Source organism: Vanessa tameamea, chromosome 13 (genome assembly GCF_037043105.1).
Source record: "Vanessa tameamea isolate UH-Manoa-2023 chromosome 13, ilVanTame1 primary haplotype, whole genome shotgun sequence".
Taxonomy (NCBI): Eukaryota; Metazoa; Arthropoda; class Insecta; order Lepidoptera; family Nymphalidae; genus Vanessa; species Vanessa tameamea.
Window position 1 is genome coordinate 9581947 of NC_087321.1, and position 20432 is coordinate 9602378.

General features: G+C 32.3%; 1 protein-coding gene across 1 annotated transcript in view; it reads right to left on the minus strand.

Moving 5' to 3' along the window:
* LOC113403479 (ataxin-2) overlaps window positions 1-15098 on the minus strand; it is a 231225-nt gene extending 216127 nt beyond the window's left edge. The window contains exon 1 of the mRNA XM_026644043.2: window positions 14860-15098. Within this exon, the coding sequence (XP_026499828.2) occupies window positions 14860-15067 (208 nt within the window). The 5' untranslated portion in view covers window positions 15068-15098. The remainder of the gene's footprint in view (window positions 1-14859) is intronic.
* Window positions 15099-20432: the final 5334 nt, after the last annotated feature.

The window sequence follows — 20432 nt, forward strand, 5'->3', positions numbered from 1 at the left end:
CGTCACATAGCACTGTTTGACGCGATATTTTAATTTACCTCAACCTACTAAAAAAATAATATTACATCTATCTATAAAAGTAATTCGTATATTAGGTTTTTATTCTAACTTTTTTTAATACCTTAGGAAATTCGTATTCAGAGAAAGCAGTCACAATAAATAATTAATAGTTTTTTTTTTTTTACAGACCAATCTGGTTTTTCCTATTTGAGAAGGCATCTTGATTGGCTGCCTTGCCGCAAAAAGCAATGACAACTTCATTGTGATGTACGATATTTAATGTATTATGCTGTTATTAAAATTGTTGGGTCTCATATCCACGATCCAATGTTGTCATTACAGGAAATATGATATTATAACGTTCGATTAAAAAATCGATTAATTGCAAATTGAATGTATCGCCTTATATAACGCTACCTGGTGCTATGTATATAATGATATGATACAAAGTCAGCTTTATAGCGGCCGGACGCGGCAGGTGCTACTGAGGGTTCAATCGGGTTCACGTCCCCTTCCCCCTCACACAGCATCCGTGCAAACCCGTTCCTCTAATAATATAACGTAGAAATGAAAGATTAATGAGAGCAACCCGCGCACGCCTCTTTCGCTCGCGGCTTAGTGATGTGACGTGGCTCTATCGATTTAATCAAATATCTCTTATTTAACTCAAGTGCAAATGCTATTTTTCAACTGTTATAATAACTGTTATAATTTATAAAAATATCATAGAAATATTTTTTATTGTAAATTTTTCTTATATTAATTATTAATTGTATATAATTATTATTTATTTCTCAATCATGTATAAAAAAATCAGCTAAATATAATTAGTTCTTTGTAAACTTTCTTGAGTCATATATTTATATACTCGTTAAAAACCGTCAGACACGTAGTTTAAAATAATGTACAATATAACAAATGATCGAAATTCGTGATAATACATATTTACTTTCATGTAAAAAAATTAGACAATATTTTTTGCTGCAAATTTATGGGAGGTTTTTAAAGATACTTCTTAATAATCTTCATTTATTGATATGTACTAAAAAATGAACGTCAATTTTTGATGTGCATTTATAATTATTTGCGTCTAAGCACACGTATTACATTTTGCACCTAATCACGTACATCCGCTACAACCATAATTATTAAATATGGTTGTAGCCCATTTAATTAGCTATAAATATTATATGAATCGATATTGCAGTTAATTTTATAACGAACATCCCTAAGTTAAACTCGATCACGGCGCAATGAAGACCGCCGGATAAAATATTAGCCGCGTGCCGAGCAGTAGCTGATGTTCGATGACACTTGCATTGTCTCTGGAATGCGAACCAAATTATATTTTATATACGAACATATACAGTAATAGTCGTTATACTTCACTTAGTTATTAGAGTCTATATCAATGGAAGGGGAACTGATAAATAACCAACTTAGACCTTGAACTAACATGACATCTTTGGGTGTGTTCGAAAATAATTTAAGGTATTCTTTCAATACCTTAATTTAATGTTTTATATATATAATGTTGATGTGCTTTAACAAATAAATATATATATATATATATATAAATAATAATAAGAGATATGACGTAATTTATACATTTAATAATTACACTAATTAATTATGTAAAACACATCTAAGTAAGGTGTTATTTACATATGTAATTAATTGACGATTAAATTTCCGTTATTTAAACAAAATAATTAACGCTTTATCTATACTGTTATAAAAGCAAGTTTTTTTTAATATATAAGCTTATGCATTATTTAATATATATTACCAAAAAACCTCTAATTTACTAAACAAATTAGTGTTAATTACTATCTAATGCTTATTGAATATCCTTGACTGTCTCATGAGTTTTACGGCTGGCTTATAATGCCGAAGATCCTGAGATCATGGGTAGACCTTGAGACGGACTGATGAAAATTTAAAGTGACGGCCTTAAGTTTGAAAGATAGCAAACCGTTAACACAACCGTCGACCTTCAAAAACACGTAAATTTTTTGTCATTTGTGTGAACAAACTCTGGTCGTGCTTGATAGCCGTCCGATCGAATTATAGGTGTAAGGGGAAAGGGCGTGTCTCTCAATAATATCATACTCTCCTTTTAAAACACTCAAACCAAAAGATAAAATAATAAAAATAAGAAAGTAGGCTTTGAGTTAATAATAATTTAAAAATAATGAAACTTTAATTGATCTTTACAATGTTTTTAAAATTATTTAGATCAACAATGTCACAACATTCTTAATTTGAAATAGATTAAAAATGCAATAACTTAATTAAAAAAAAATTAATACAGTAACATAATTAATTATCTGTGTATCTTTATAACATCTATGTTGCAATGAAGCTTGCAACAAGTCACGCTACGGTCTCATTCACCGACAGATACGACCTGTACTCAGTGGACTCGCATCTCTAAGTAATTAATAATTGCAATCAGAAGCCTTCTCACGCACTACAGTGGAAATTTTCAAATCTATTTGCCGTGAGTAATCATCTATCAACTTCTCGATACTATTCACGAGAGATTTCCATCGTTCATTTTGAATCTATATTATATGATCGTTTGTTTTTTAATCTATATAATTTTTTTTCATCGATAGTATTTTTCAATCTAAGGCAAAGACTTCGATCTTAGTGCCAAATATATAATATTTTTTTAATATGAGCAAACGTTTTTGATTTAATATTATTAATTCTCATTATAACGTTTATATACTTTTATGTACCTATATATATTTTAATTTGAAATGAATTGGGCGCAGTGTACTTGTTATTCAAGCATTAATTTTGAATAATGGCATTATATCATAACTTTTTTATTGGATGGAAATTGCTATTACTAGTAGGTACATATTATATTTAAATAATTGAGGGTATGATTGCAATGCGGTTTTATCTTTGTTAGTTTTATTTCTTGATACAACGGTACGATCTAATCGAACGTAAATAAGAACAATAGTCCACAGTGCGGAAAGTCCCACTACTCTCGAATAGCAAAAAGAAGAGATGCACACGACCGCGCATGCGGTACATCCAACCATAGATGCAAGAGTACGCACGAGCGACTCGTGGTAACGAACTGACAGACCTTACTTCAATCTAAACTAATTTACCCGTATCATAATGATGCTTCTTATCAATTTCAGCGCCATATTCCATATGACTCATCTCGTTCAAAACAGTTTGACACTCTCGCCTATTTTTTATAGTTATTATAAATCGTATGCTATATATCCCCAAATATAATGGACATTTCCAAAAGAGTGTTCATTGTGGCTGCTTACATTAAGCACTGCTTCAAATTAAATAAAATCAAAATATATTATATTCAAGAAGGCTCGAATGAGTTTTGAAATGTAATATTACAGAATAAACTTATAGTAAAGGCTCAGGTTCAGAATGTAGTTTCTACCGAAATCTTGAATGAAAATCAGTAGGTACTCTTTTATCGAGCGTAATATTCTAGTCAACACGAACTCCTTTCGTTAACATCTATATGATATTATTTTGTACGAAGTATCTGTTATAGTTTTTATTACATATATCTTATTAAAAGTTTATGAATAAAATATATATTTATACCTTTAATCAAACTATAACAATAAGTAAAAATAATGTTTTACAGTATGCAGTCAATACCAACCGATGATATGGACAACAGTATTAAACAAATAGAATTGTATATAATTATAAACCTTTAAATTGAACACAATATATTATTTGATACAATAAATCGAAAACGTACAATAGAAGAAGACGTGCATAAAATCTAAGACAGTTACGTAGAACTACTTTTTTATAGAATGCTATAATTACTAATATAAGTTAAAAAAGATACTATTTACCTCTAAGCTAAAAAAACATCAACAAATACATAGTGGAAATTGTAAAATAATAGGTAGTACTATGTGACTCCTGGCATTCAAAACTGTACTCTCTTTTTAATAACTAATGTTGGTACAATTGGCATCGCACCTGGGACGATACGACTGATGGGGTGAACGAAGACTAATTTCTGGTTATGAAAACCGCAATAAATCCATTATGTTATTTAAAAGATCGAAACGTACAGACGCCGGGAAGCGACTTTGTATTATGCTGTGTGGGTGTACGAATCCACTTAATATTAAATTAAAGAATATAATACAAGAATTTGTTGAAAAATATATATATTTTCCATTTTCCAGGCTGTTTTTGTTTATTGAACTAATAGTCCAATATAAACGTTGCTTCGTATAAACTAAAAGATTTTAACAAAGTCATCTATTTAAAACGCCGTGGGCGTAAAATCACAGCATAAACTAACAATAAACATGGTGGAGATAAGTTAGCAGCACAAAGCTCTATTGTCTCAGTGGTACCACCTCACCTGCTTATCAGATTCTGTTATATATAACTAATTGTTCTGCGGTCACGCTTTTACTAATGTCAGATTTTTATACCATTACATAATCGTATTGCCTTTTCAAATAATTCTTATTCAATTCATTTCATTTTTGAAAAGTCGAATACTATTTGTGAGTATTAAAACAGTAGTATATTTATTTTTCTTTTTTATAAAGTAAGTAATTAGTGTAAGATAACACGTTAACTATTACAAATAATTGGTCAGGGTAGATTATATATAAGACCTGTTTACCATAGATATATGTATAATATGTTTTAGTATATTTCAATTCATAGAAACACTAGCTATGATACGTTTACTTCACTCTGTCGCTCTGTGTAAAATTATTTAATTATATTTGAATTAAGTTATTTATTTTTAATTTAAAAAAAATAACATTCTGCCTTATTTCTCATTATAATCGACTTTTAAACAAAATTGTCATAAAATTCGTCAAGTCGTTCAAGCGTTATTGTATAATGAATTACTTTTATAATTTACAGTTCCACCCCCATCGGCCTTAGCATTATTTCATATATACAATAAATGATTATGATGATACCTACCGAAAACAATTTTTTATTTCTAATTAGACTAGTTTCAAAATTTGAGTTTAGTACGTTAAAATAAATTTCTTACATAGTACAAATATTAGGTTACATTACTGTTTAGGTCTTTGAAATTATCTCCTATAAAAATGCAAATGATCAAAAGTGTAGTAGATATAATCACAATAAAATTATAGTTTGTGTACGAAGCTTTTTTAAGAGTACAACGGGCATTAAACTTGAAAGATACTAAATAATTTTTGAAAATATAGTCGATTTTTCACTAATGTAACATCAGACTTATGATATATGATGACAAAGAGAAAATATTTACTTAGGAAACTTTTCCTCTAAATAAATTATGACATCATATGGGTATACGAATATTCATTTAATAATTAAATTTTTGCTTTATCGAGATCTTTTCCAAACGCGTCGTTTTGGTCTAAATAAAATCATCCTCAGACAAAAAACAAGTCGCGGGCCGAGCTTGTATATGAATAATTGTATTATTTTATAAGTGAACTGCGCTGATTCACAACAGTAACTGTTATTATATCGTAAAATTACGAACGCGTGCCTACAATTAATTACATTTTGTAGACGCTTTCTCAAACATAAAACAACTCACGTTGTTGCACTGATTCGAAAACAGTTGTAAGAAAATAGAAATACTTTAAAATTTAATTTCACCTCTAGTATAAATAGTTACAATAGTTTAATACTCTAGATAAAGATTAGTTATTATTACGGGCTCCATATTAAAAGTTAATTACATTGACTACATTTCATATATACCTAAAATAAAATAAAATTACCTACTATAATTATTTTTTTTATAAATTATGCATATAAGTAATGCAAGATAGCAAAACCTGATAAAAAGAGACGCAAGATATTTGAACTATTATTTATACGACTACAATTTTTTTTCTTACAGTGACAGTAATAATAATTAATTCTGTAAATACCTATGCCTGAAAAATATATTAAAAATTTTTTTATTTTAAATAAGTATTTACATACAATTATTTAATTCGATTAGAAAATAATATAAAGAAATTGAAACAAAATTAATCATACAAACAAAACAGGCTTTGAAGTAAAATGGCGACCCTTGTAACCGGAGCAAGGTCCAGTAGAAATGAGAGGAATATCGATCATTATAAATTTCCAGCGCGCGCTAACGGCGCACGCGCACGCGACCTCTGTCATAGACTAAGGTATGCCTTAGATATGTACATATCTAAAAACCTAATACATTTACTTATTTATATAAAAAATGGATATGCATAATAATAACCTATTTCAATTTCGGCCATTGTCAATGGAGACATTGTCAAAGTGCAGGGCAAACGAGAGATAATAATGATAACTTGAAATCTAATTCTAAGTCAATTATTAATTCTCAGTATTGCTGTTTCTTTTTTTTAATTATGTAGATAGGCGGACGAGCAAATGGGCAACCTGTTGTTCAGTGGTCACCACCGCCCATAGAAAATGACGCTGTAACTAATATATATCATTCCTTACATCATCAATGCGCCTCATCCTTGGGAACTAAGATGTTATGTCCCTTGTGCCTGTAGTTACACTGGCTCGCACCCTTCAAACCGAAACACAACAATAATAAGTACTGCTGCTTGGCGGTAGAATATCTTGCACAAAGCACTATCAGCTAGTTTTGGTATGAAGGTTTAGTAAGATTCTATTGGAACGAAGTTGTTTTACGCTACTTACAGTGGAGTGGCAAGTGAACTGGCAGAAATCGTCACTTATCGAAAAGGCGTTACGCCCCCTAAGATACCTATACCTTTCTATCTCTTTCTATTTCATACGGTTTTTATAATAGTTAAACGTATTTTTTTCTTATTTGTATTTTAATTAAAAGGATAACAACTTTGTCATTGTAATTAAATTATTCTCAGACGTTGTTAATTCATTGCAATGATTTTTTTTTTAGTTGTAATGGAATAGGCGTTTGTCTTCCATCCTACCTGATGGAAAGTGTAGATCCACTAGTGTAGATCCACACATCCAAAAGAAACCTGTTCACTCTACTCTTAAAGGCTCCAGAGCTCAACTTATGTGTCTGTTATTTAATACAACTAGGTGTCTCACGACACCGATTATTTTCTTTTTTTCGATGTTAGCTAGTAATTATAACTTATTGTAAAACTCTGGTACCAACAGAGCTTTCACCTTTGACTAAGACTGACATCAGCATATTGTTTTACAAGTAATCTATTACGGAATCAAAGATTTTACTTGTCAAGGTTGTTTATTGCTGATTAGGTCATCGATATCGAAGCGACCAATAACTTTGGTGTTATCGTTACTATAAGTACTTTAATAAACATAGATAAAATATGACAAATACCAGTATAAATAAATGTTATACATATTATAAATTAAATTATATTTCCATAAGATTTATTAACATTACAATCTTAATGTAAAAAAATTAAAGTAGTTGTGTGTGTTGTGATTTGTGCAGTTACTATTATTAGTTTATATATATATATATCACATTCGTCTTACACAGTCAATGCACTGCTGTTCTAAATATTGTGAGGCTAAATAATAAGAATGAAGATATTTTAGCATTTGCACCTGAATATCTTTCACAAAGCCCTACCACCTAGTTTTGGTATGAAGGTTTAGTAAGATTCTATTGGAACGAAGTTGTTTTACGCTGCTTACAGTGGAGTGGCAAGTGAACTGGCAGAAATCGTCACTTATCGAAAAGGCGTTTCGCCCCCTAAGATACCTATACCTTTCTATCTCTTTCTATTTCATACGGTTTTTATAATATTTAAACGTTATTTTTTGTTATTTGTATTTTAATTCACAGGATAACAACTTTGTTATTGTAATTAAATTATTCTCAGACGTTGTTAATTCATTGCAATTTTTTTTTATAGTTGTAATGGAATAGGCGTTTGTCTTCCATCCTACCTTTTTTTTTATGTTAGAGGTGGCAAACGAGCAGGAGGCTCACCTGATGGAAAGTGACTACCACCGCCCATGGACATCTGCAACACCGGGGGGCTTGCAGGTGCGTTACCGGCCTTTCAGGAAAGAGTACGCTCTTTTCTTGAAGGTTCCCAAGTCGTATCGATTCGGAAAAACCGCCGGCGAAAGCTGGGTCTACAGAGTAGTTGTGCGAGGCAGAAAATGTCTTAAAAATCGCGCTGTTGTGGATTTTCGGACATCTATGTGGTGTGGGTGATATTTTGAATTTTGGCGAGATGTCCGAAGGTGAAATTCAGCAGCCGGGATTAATCTGAACAATTCATCGGAACATTCCCCGTGATAAATTCTGTAGAAGATGCAGAGCGATCCAACATCTCTACGCAAAGCCAAAGGATCAAGCAGATCGGAAAGGGCTTGATCGTCGATAATTCGAGCCGCTCTACGTTGGATACGGTCGAATGCAAGGAGCTGGTACTGGTGAGCACCTACCCATAGGTGAGAGCAGTACTCCATGTGTGGCCGAATTTGTGCCTTGTATAGTCTTAGACGATGGGCCGACGTAAAATACTGTCTTGCCTTGCTGAGCACACCGAGCTTTTTTTATGCCAATTTGGCTTTGCCTTCCAATTGACCGCAGAACTGAACGAGGCTTGAAATATCGACGCCAAGTATTCCTATACTAGCTGTGGCGGCTAATGGAATGTTCTCAAATAGTAGAGATACGACAAATGGTGTTTTTTTAGCAGTTAACGCGCAAACTTGCGTCTTTTTGGGGTTGAAATGGACTAGGTTTAGCCGGCCCCAGTTCGAGACTTTGTTTAACGAAGACTCAATTTCAGACACAAGTTTGTTCCGGTTTTCTTCGACGTTTTCCCGAGAAATATTAGCACGGTCGGTGTATGAGGGGTCAACGGTGCTATCGTCTGCATAGCAGTGAATGTTACTGATTTGCAACAAGTCATTGATATGCAGAAGAAACAGAGTGGGTGATAGAACGCAGCCTTGTGGAACACCAGCATTGACGAATTTTAAGTCGGAGCATGCACCGTCGACAACGACTTTGATGCTCCGATCTGCCAAAAAACTGGTAATCCAATTGCATAATTTCCTGGGAAGCTTCGAAAGAAGCGCTTTGTGCCACACGCGATCGAAGGCCTTCGCTATATCCAGACTGGCTGCTAATGCCTCCTTCATGCTCTCAACTGCTTCCGCCCATCTATGAATAAGGTAAACTAGAAGATCACCGGCTGAGTGACCCCGACGGAAACCGTACTGGCGGTCGCTAATCAGCTGGTATTCCTCTAGGTACCGCAGGAGCTGGCAGTTAATAATGGACTCCATTACCTTGGAGAACAAGGAGGTGATGGCTATAGGCCTATAATTGGACGGGTCTGAGCGGTTGCCCTTTTTAGGGATCGGATGCACCAAAGCAGTCTTCCAGGAGTTCGGGACGACGCCGAATGCATAGGATTGCCGGAAAAGACGCGTTAAGACCGGTGCCAACTCGGGAGCACAAGTCCATAGCACGATTGGAGGGATGCCATCGGGTCCACTCGACTTATGAATATCCAAGGAAAAAAGTGCTTTACGAACTGCACTTTGCCGGAATGTAACCTCCGGCATCGTGGTATCACACCGCGGGATCATTGGTGGTGACTTTCCTCGGTCATCTAGAATCGAGTTCTCCGCGAAGAGAGAGCCTAAAAGATCAGCTTTCTCCTTCGCGGTATGGGCCAATGACTCACCGTCTCTGTGCAAAGATGGAAAAGAGGGCTGACAGAAATTCCCTAAGACAGCCTTAGCGAGAGACCAGAACGCACGTGTTCCTGAAGGTAGGCGCACCAGTCTCTCGCCAATTCTGCCAATATACTCCGTCTTCGCCTTAGCAATCACGTTTTTGAAGGACCTAGAGACAGAGTTATATTCCTTTCTGAATGCGCTAGTATTTACATCACGAGACGCCGATGCGTTAGCCTAGTCTTGGTAGCGTTCCCATTTTCAGCGTGAAGCCATTTTGCAGAAACGACCAAACCAGGGCTGGGACTTGCCACCGATGGGGACCGCAGAATACGGAATACCTGATGGAAAGTGTAGATAAAGACGAAGGTGGTACACGCCCATCCAAAAGAAACCTGTTCACTCTACTCTTAAAGGCTCCAGAGTTCAACTTATGTGTCTGTTATTCAATACAACTAGGTGTCTCACGACACCGATTATTTTCTTCTTTTCGATGTTAGCTAGTAATTATAACTTATTCTAAAACTCTGGTACCAACAGAGCTTTCACCTTTGACTAAGACTGACATCAGCATATTGTTTTACAAGTAATCTATTACGGAATCAAAGATTTTACTTGTCAAGGTTGTTTATTGCTGATTAGGTCATCGATATCGAAGCGAACAATAACTTTGGTGTTATCGATACTATAAGTACTTTAATAAACATAGATAAAATATGACAAATACAAGTATAAATAAATGTTATATATATATATAGAATGAAGATATTTCAGCATTTGCACCATTAATACTCAATCGTCATTTAGATCGGAATACGGCAATACAAAGTATTCTTACGTATACGAGTGGATTGCATTTGATTGCACCAGTGGAGGCCTTGGGCAGGTAATCACCTATTTTTCTAGCACCAATGTTTGGATATATGTATATATATAAATGTTTGGATATAGGTTATAGTTTGTATAATATCCATTGATTTTTTCATTAACCGAACTTTTTGTTGCATTTTATGTGATTTTAATACATGATTTCATAGTACGAAATGTTTTTCTCATTTAATTAATTTTTAGTTTTGTAAGAACTACAGCATAAGCGAAAATTTGATCCAGACTGAAAGCATTATAATATAGTGTATACACTCCTGATAAGAGGCAAATTGAACCTCATATTATTTATTAATTAACCTCCGAGAGAGACACGATTAGCATTCTAAGAAATACGACATTTTAAATATTAAAAAATGGCAACTCGCGTATTAGAATATCTTCGACATATGCATAATCTTTGCCATCATTACACCTCGTAGATTGCTCCATGTTCTAAGATCTATAGATCACTGCGCTTGCTCTCGATACTTACTCACTACGGATAGAAATTAACAACACGAGAATCGAACTCATGAATTGCTTCTTTACTAGATTGCAACATGGTCGTATTTTCAGTGCGAGTGAGAATGAAATCGCATTTTTAAAAGAAAATGCATCGGTCGTAGTTGATGTGTAATTGAACATACGTAAAGAAGACTATTCGACACTAAACGTATTATTCCTTCAAAAAAAATATTTTCATTATTTGAAAAATAAAGTATTTTTATTTCATTATTATGTTTTAATTTAATTTTATTTATTATTTAGTAGATTTTGCATTAAGGAATATTAACCATCCCTTACAACGTCAATGTGCGACCAACCTTAGGGACTAATATATTAAAGTAAATTTATTTAAATATTTTTATTTATATTGAGCATTTAAATAAGTAAATACAATTAAAATTGAAAAAATAAGGTAGAAATCAATACCACAAGTAATGGTACCAAGAATTTTTAGATTCATCAATTCTGTCTGAGCGAAATAGAGCCAGCCCTTATATCACCATCGAGGCAATTAGATGGCGTAATACGTTTAAGAAACCATTTTATATATACATATATATTTTTATAAACCAAGGCCCAACTGTGTTTCAACTGAAAAAGTCGAAAGATATAATTTAAAATTAGAGACCAAGATTTGAAGATTGAGCCGAGATGGCCCAGTGGTGAGAACGCGTGCATCTTAACCGATGATTTCGGGTTCAAACCCAGGCAGGCACCACTGAATTTACATGTGCTTAATTTGTTTATAATTCATCTCGTGCTCGGCGGTGAAGGAAAATATCGTGAGGAAACCTGCATGTGTCTAATTTCAACGAAATTCTGCCACATGTGTATTCCACCAACCCGCATTGGAGCAGCGTGGTTGAATATGCTCCATACCTTCTCCTCAACGGGAGAGGAGGCCTTAGCCCAGCAGTGGGAAATTTACAGGCTGATTATGTTTTATATTTATGACCAAAATTTGGGATGGTTATTTGCATTTTCCGCAGAGAAAAAATATTTTTGGTATTACATATCCCATCCTCCTTATCGATATGAATTATACTCACTTTACGTATCTAATATACTCACAAACGTAAACGTCATAACTAATAACAAGCAATTGCAAGATAAAAACTCTCGTGGAATAAGTACTTATCATATGATCCTAATAAACGTTTGCATAAAGTACATTATCTTAATTTTATTTTAATTATAGTTCGGTTAGAACTATAAATATATAAGCAATATATATAGCCCATTACCTACCTATTTAAAAAAAAAACTCAACAGAAATTTCCAAAGTAATTGTCGTAATTTAAACTCACGAATGGTCAATCATGATTCACAGATCCACCAAGCATTTGCCGTATTTCAGTGGCGTCGCTGTATAAATTGCACGCGCTGATTAAACACTATCGCATCGGAAGTACATTCCGACAGCGATTTATTCATTCATTAGCTAAATAACCGCTTTATCCGCTAATTGGGGGATTGATAAAGATATTTTTAAGAATTAAAATGTTAGTCTCGATGCTCGGTCGAAGTTGCAACGTAACTCAGTGACCGGTCCCCGAGTTTAATTCAGATTACAGACGCTTGTTTATATCTCGACATGCATTTCTTAAAAGTTTTCTACTTTAAGATTCTCTTACACTGACTAAAACTATACAAAATATATTAATTATAAACCCCAAAACAATTAAAACAATAAATTAATTTAAAAACTATATATTATTATATGGGAATTTTCGAAAACAAATTCAATAATTTATTAGTAAATCAGTGAGATACATTGTCACGAGCTTTAAGCGAGTATGTTAAAATTTTAATTCAACCGGTTGGGTGGTTTTACTTTATAAAAAAATATTAGCAACCCTTGACTTATATTCGCAAATAAAGCTGAATGAAATCTCGTTATAAGATAGGAGTTCAAATAAAAAAAAAATAACACAATATTAAAATTATTTAAGTATGTTTACTTCACGCTAGTTAAACACTTTTGTAAACAAGTTCCATTGCATAAATCATCAAGGTACTGTAATACATTTAATGTTTTTTAGACATTATATTTAATCTGTATTAAGTATTAATTATGTACTATGTATATGTTAATCTTTTCCTAATATTACTTATTTAAACTCAGCTTTTAGTGTATTTTTATTGTTTCAATCTAAATTAAAAGAATAAGTTAGATTTATTGAGCAATTTATTGTCAAATATTTCATTACATATTTGATTTACAAACACAATTTGAATTAAAACCACTCTAATTTAAGAATATATTTTTATAAAGATAATTGCTTAAACTTTAAAGGCTTGTAACTGTGGGTGAGATACATTTTATGTTGGTTTTGGTCATGAAACATTTTAAGAAAAATTATGCTAATTTACTTATTAAAATTATTGTACGATGAAGTATTTTTTAAGTGTTGTATTTCCTTTACTACAAATATTTTAATAAATTAAATCTGTAACTTTAAGTATTGGATTATATGGCTCCTAGATTAAACACATTGTCGTAATTACAGTATTTTTGAATTCGAATTAAAACTGATCTCAATTCATTTAATTGAACCGTGAACTCAATGTTCACAGTTTAAAATTAGGTTAAATATAAGGAAAATACAATGTAGTTCCATACAAGTTACTTTTACTGAATGAGTTGCGAAAAGAACGAATGAAAACGCCGAACACTTTCTCATTTGCGTTTATTCAAATTAGAAATCAAAAACAACGCTAAAAGTTAATTTCTAATTGTTATATCGGAACAATGAAGGTTATTGCGAAGCAATCTAATAATAATTACGAGTAGATCTATTATAATTACAAAGAGCAACTAGCAGTTCATAAATCTCCGTTCTAATAGAAAACAGAGTTTCAACCGGAACGAAAACAACACCGACAGTCGCAACCTTTGTCGTGATTTTATCGCGTTTAACATGTAAATCGCTAAGATTTATAAATGTTATACTTATCTAAACACTGGTTGAGCCTCACGGTTTTGTTTGATAATCAAGATAGCAAACATTTATTGCAACAACATGAAATTTGACATCTACTACAACTTCTATAGTCGAAGTCTCTATTGAAATATATATAATTTGTTAACCCATGTTATTATTTCTTATTATTATAAGAAAATTTCATATAAATACTAAAACGATACAAAAAGTAAGATAAAATGTAAAATAATAGATAAAAAAAATCTATCCATTTTTTTCCACAGTAAGAATAAAATAAATTATAAAAGAAATTCATTCTCCAAATGATTTCAATGTACAAACAATGTTACTGTAACGCGTACAGATTACCGAGACAAAAGGCACGCGTCGGGTGCGCGCGCGCAATTAGCGGTGATCACAATGAGTCTTAACTCCGGCAACAATAGCGAGATCGGAGATAGTGCTATCACAGGATCACGATGTTCCTGCACTCTGAATTAGTTTGCTTAACCTTTATCCGTATGAACCTCAGCGACAGATGTAGACCATAAAAATATAAATACGAATTCAAGAGCGTGAAAAGCGGCAAAAGTAAAACCTTTTTGGGGCGGAAACTTTTTACGCAAAAATATTACACCCAAATTCGACCTTGAAAATTGAATCTGTAAATTCTTGTAACGTAAATATATATTTTTTTTAACAGAAATGTTACTATTCGTTCATACATAATATCTTTGAAGGGGTTTCATATTTCAAAACAACCCTTTAATATGCTCTTTTATTACATATATATTCACACCAAAAACTAGAAGAAATATAAACTTCCTAATAAATAATTTTAAAACCCATTATTTGAATATAAAATTTAAAAAAATAACCACATTTTTCTTACCTTTCATTTTACTCTGACAGCGTAACTGATCGATGATGCTCGTCAATCTGTTCTCCCTGTGGGTGGCACTCTTGCTCTCATCTCCTTCCTCCTTCAACACTTCATCATCTTTAATCACATCACCGTCACTACACTTTCTCTCGACAGCATCATGGTCCAACGACATCGTTGTTTGCTGTTCCAAACTTTTAATCACTGTTTCAGACATGTTTAATGAAATAATTCCTAAATTAATTATAAAATTATGTTTTACACCTAAAGAGTATTTTATAATATAAAACAATTGCAATATGTTATTCCCGTAATGTATATTTTAGTTAAAAAATACCAAAATTCACAGGAATACAGAATGGAAAATGAGAGATCGCCGTTTTAGCAATAAGGCCGCCTCTCGTGCATTTTTCTTAAATGTGACTAAACTATGTGTTTAGTGGTATACAATAAAAAGTGTATTGATTTGATTTTTTGAAAATGCCAGCAACATTTCAAACGTAATTCCAAATCTCTTGACTAAAAAGCTAGTATTGCAGTTATCAATAGAGGTATAAAGACTGGGTGACGAATCTTTTCTTTTTTTTAAATATCAGTTATAACCTGTCAAAGGCATAAACAAAAGTATATACTTATTAACTTTTAATTAATTAACGCGATGTAAAAAGTTCTAGCAAATCCGGCCACGCCTTGCGGTGGCTACGTTTTACGTTTAATTATGATGTATGATAATGTTTAACCATAAACCATCTCTGAAACACGTTGAATATAATGGAACAAGTTTTATGTCAAAGTATTCACAGGCTTTTACGTAAACCGCGTTCAAAAAAAGAGCGACCTCTTTAAACATAAAGCTAGATCATCAATTTCAAACCATTCGGTAAAAACAAAATTTAAGAGAATTGGATGACAAGATCATTAAAAGTACATTTGTAAATGCAACTTTCACTTATTCTAAAACCAGCTACGGTGAAACCTATTTAATTTTGTTATCGCTACGAAAGGTGAGTGAGCCAGTGTAATAGATGATACGGTTGGAGAAACATTAGCAACGTATAGAATAAACTAAAATTTCACTTACAAACTACTCTTGGCAAGTAAAACGTCGTGAAGATATCTGCACGTGTTTAATTTCAATTAAATATTCACCAACCCGCATTGGAGCAGCGTGGTGAAATAATCTCGAAACATTCTCCTCAAACGAAGAGGAGGCTTTTTCGCAGCAGTATTTATATGGTGTTACTTTATTTTTTACTCATGTATTATACATATATAAGTGAGCTATGTAGCTCTGCTTAGAATATCAAAACTTTCAAAAACATAGATCATTATAGTAAACATATGTATATACAAAACGATTGTTTTAAATGTCATAAAGGGATAGTTTGGTTGGTTGTGTTGTTCACCTGGTGGCAAGCAATAAAAATAGCAAGCTTCGGAAAACACAAAACCTTTTAGTCCAACTCCTCACTTCTCCCCTGTTAAGTTGATCGACATGCTTACATTTTTGCACTAGAATACTCTAACACAGCTCCCTTAACGACATCATTTACATACTATTATATATAATATATAATAATTATATATAATAGTATGTACATAAATTGTATATACTATTATATACTAACCAAGAAACTTTTCAATTATCATTTAAAATTAGCATATCAGTAAGTTTAATAATACCACCGAGACACATACACTGCTGAAATGATTTCGAACAGTAATATCATCAGGTTATTCAATGTAAACTATAAATTATAACGAAGACGTATTTAATTATTAAGATTGATTAGATATACGGTAAGAGCCGAGCCTTATTCTCTCTGTTAAGCACGACAAATGCCACAAAATTTTCATGTTCTTAATTTGATTTTTATTTGATAGACGAACATCGTGATGAAACTGTAATAAGTAAAATGAAATTTTGTCACATGTTACCCACAGATCTGCTTTGGAGCAGCGTAGTATAATAAACACAGTTTCTCCTGAAGATCAGTAAGAAGCCTTTGTTAAGTCTTGAGACATTTACAAGCTGCCATTTCCTTAATATTAAGTACGAGTATATTACGATTTTGTCAGTTCAATAATGATACTCGACGCATTCATATAATGTGTCAGTGACGTAGTACTTTTTATAAGAAAAATAAAAAAAAAAATAGGTTTTATCTTAACGAATATTAAATTTTTTTTCCTTATTTTACTTTTTAAAACCTTTTGCATTTATCCGCATAATATACATACGTATGACATAATCTTAACAATAGTCAATAAATATTATAAAATAAACATTATTAACTAAATGTAAAATACATCACCTGATCATATATAGATATATTGCACTTCGCAGTAAACTTATTAATAAATTATAAATTAACCGAAGTGCAATTTGTTCAGCTGTAAACAGTTAATTTTAAAAATAAATGAATTAAAATTGAACTTCTCATAATGACTTATTTTATTAATTAAAATGATATCTGATAATTATTTACGCTAAAAATAATTAAAAACTTCTACCAAATTCGATCGAATTGATTAACAAGAACACTATCTGCATGTTCAAAGTTCAAACGTTCGAATTCGCGCGCAGACATACATTAGCTAATATATGATCTATTGATTTTTTAAATAAATGTTACAAAAATACGAAGGCACAGGTGATAAGTGATAGTCCTAAACAAACTGAAACGCACTGTTTATGAATACTATTAAATACTTTGTACATTAAAAAACTTCTTACAATAACTTAAAACAAGCAAAGCGATATCTGTCTTCATTGGTTATCATATAAGTGTTTGAACGGAATAAGATTAGTCACAACATAATCAAAGTGATAAATATACTATATGTCCGTGACTATGACCTTTACGTTGAAATATTTTATGTATTTTAATTGATAATAAGATGTCGAGTTAAAGGAATACATTCAAGTAGGCTGATACGTCTACAAAAGATCCAATCTTTGGCAAACCGTTACTTTAGCAAACTAATATCAACCAGGTGACTTATGTAAATTTATCTTTATCTACATGTTTATTTTCAAGTATTTTTAAACTAAAGTTTCTATCAACTATTGAAACTCTTAACGCTGTGACATGCGTAAAAATGCAACGAATATAAAAAAAAATGTTTTCATTATATTCCACACATGAAATCCATTTCTAAACATTAAACTTATTAAAAATCAGATACGTAAAGTACGTATTATGTATTACTTTTTATATTTCATATAAACATAAACTAAGCACAGCTAAGCAAAGATCAAGATTGTGTTTTAATACGAAGGTATACGTTTATACATACAACGTTTTAATATATAATATATTTGAACGAACCATGTTTTTTATTACAAGTAATGAAGTCGTCACAGCATTAGTAGCGATTGTATTCAATAGTACAACTATGAATCTCGGTACACGAGTGTTGCAATCAATCACCCGTGATAGGTACCCAACAAACAAGACTATGCTTTTAATGTAATGTATCATTCAAAATTCTAACCGATCACGCCTTCTATTGTCTATAAAAACCACCTGCTTGTAAAGGTCAATCATATTTCATTACCGAATGATATGAAACGCCACGGAAATAATATATCAATTATTCAAAAACAAAACCTTCAAATATCATACCAAAAATTAACGAAATCCCTCGTATGATCTTATTTTTAATTCATATGACACATCACTTTGAAACACAAATATATTTCGAAATAAATAATTTCCACTTAAAAAAAAATTGTAAAGGTAATTCAACAGGTATGGCGGTTCGGTTTATCGCGCGTTCAACTGATAACTGTGGTGTCAGGTCAAACGAGCAAATGGGGCATGCTACGTACACTGATAAGAGGCGATAACGGGCTCTTAACCTTCCGACGCCACTTGCTTCGTATCCTGAAGAATTCAAGCGCAACCCGTGAGGTTGGTATCATACGATCCATTGAAAAATTCGCTTCATCATTTTTTAATACAATTTCTAAGAAAATATTTTATTTGGTATTCATTTATTAAATTATAAAATAATTTTGAAAAAATTTGAATCGAAATTTTAATATTAAAAAATGAATTCTTGTGTCACAGATAAATAACATCAATTTAAATCATTTTATATAAATAGTAATTTTTATAATTATGTAATAAACAATTTAAAAAAATAACTCTGTTCCCAAAGTTATGACTAAATTTAAAACATCAAGGCTATATCTTTAATATAGTTTGATCTGTATTAGGAAAATATATCCAAAAGATGTTATAAATTGTAACAGTGTTAGTACCTAGTAAATACAATGAAAGGGCACAAGTACAGACATGCGACCGGTCATAGCGTCGTGACTGCTGATAAGCTGATAACACTGATAACGAATGAACCGCGGACAAAGCGAAACGTATCGTGTTCAAGGAAAACCGCCGATAATGCACATTGCTTGCGGAATCCAAGACGCGACTCAGAAATTCTATAAAAATAAATAAACCTATGTATAAAAAAATTAAGTTCAAAATTTAAAACCCGAGTAACGAAAAACACGCGTCCTGAAAAATACGACACAAGAAAATATTCCTGCCTGATATCCTTATCCACAAACTATATTCAATACTTATCATATTTTAAGTAGCCATCTTACGAGTACATATCCGCATATAACTGTAGTAATTTGTGTAATATCCGTATCAGATGTCATATTGAATTTGCAGTGATGTCACATAGCCTAACAACAGTATAACAAGTGGACGACCAAGATGCTTCTAACGACACCCCATTTGTCTAACCATGACAAGAAGCTTAGAAGTGTTTAGTTATGGAACAAAATAGGAACAGATGTACAAACTTACTTCTATACCGGCTAAAATCATACAACATACGATAAATTAACTTATTCTTTTTGCGACAATTTTGCTCCTATCCTGGTCATGAGCTGACTCAGTCAATAAAATGTTGCAAATTAACATTAACCCTTAAGTATTGTCTATATGTTTTATTTTTAATATATAGTATAGGTAGGCAGATGGGCAAATGGGCCACCTAACGATAACTGGTCACCATTATCCATAGACATCGGTGCTGTAAGAAATATTTACCATTCCTTACAGAGCCAATACGCTACCGATCTCGGGAGCTAAGATGTTATTTCCCAACAGTTACACTGGCTCACCCTTGCATCGCTACTTGGCAGTCGAATAAATGATGTGTGGGTGGTACCTACCTACGTGTTTGCACAGAACCCTACCACCAAGTAGGGTATTGGTTTTTGTTATTAAAAATACTATTGGTATGAAATTGAAAACTTATCAGCTTTCACTGACGCGTAATATCTTTAGGAAATTTTACGCGTCACAGACAATTGATATCGAATCGATGTTATTTAAATAAAAGACAAAAACAAACACGGGCATACGTGCATGCACTTAATTATTAAAAGAAAAACTTGAATCAAAGTTTTTGCACAAATGGAAATATGTCTATCAAAAATTTAATTTACAAAAATGGACCCTTTACTCGTACATTTTTACATTTTTCTACGATCAGTGTATCGTTGTTGGGCAGTTGTAATATCTGGTCGATGCCGAGGATAGAGAGCAAAAACTTTG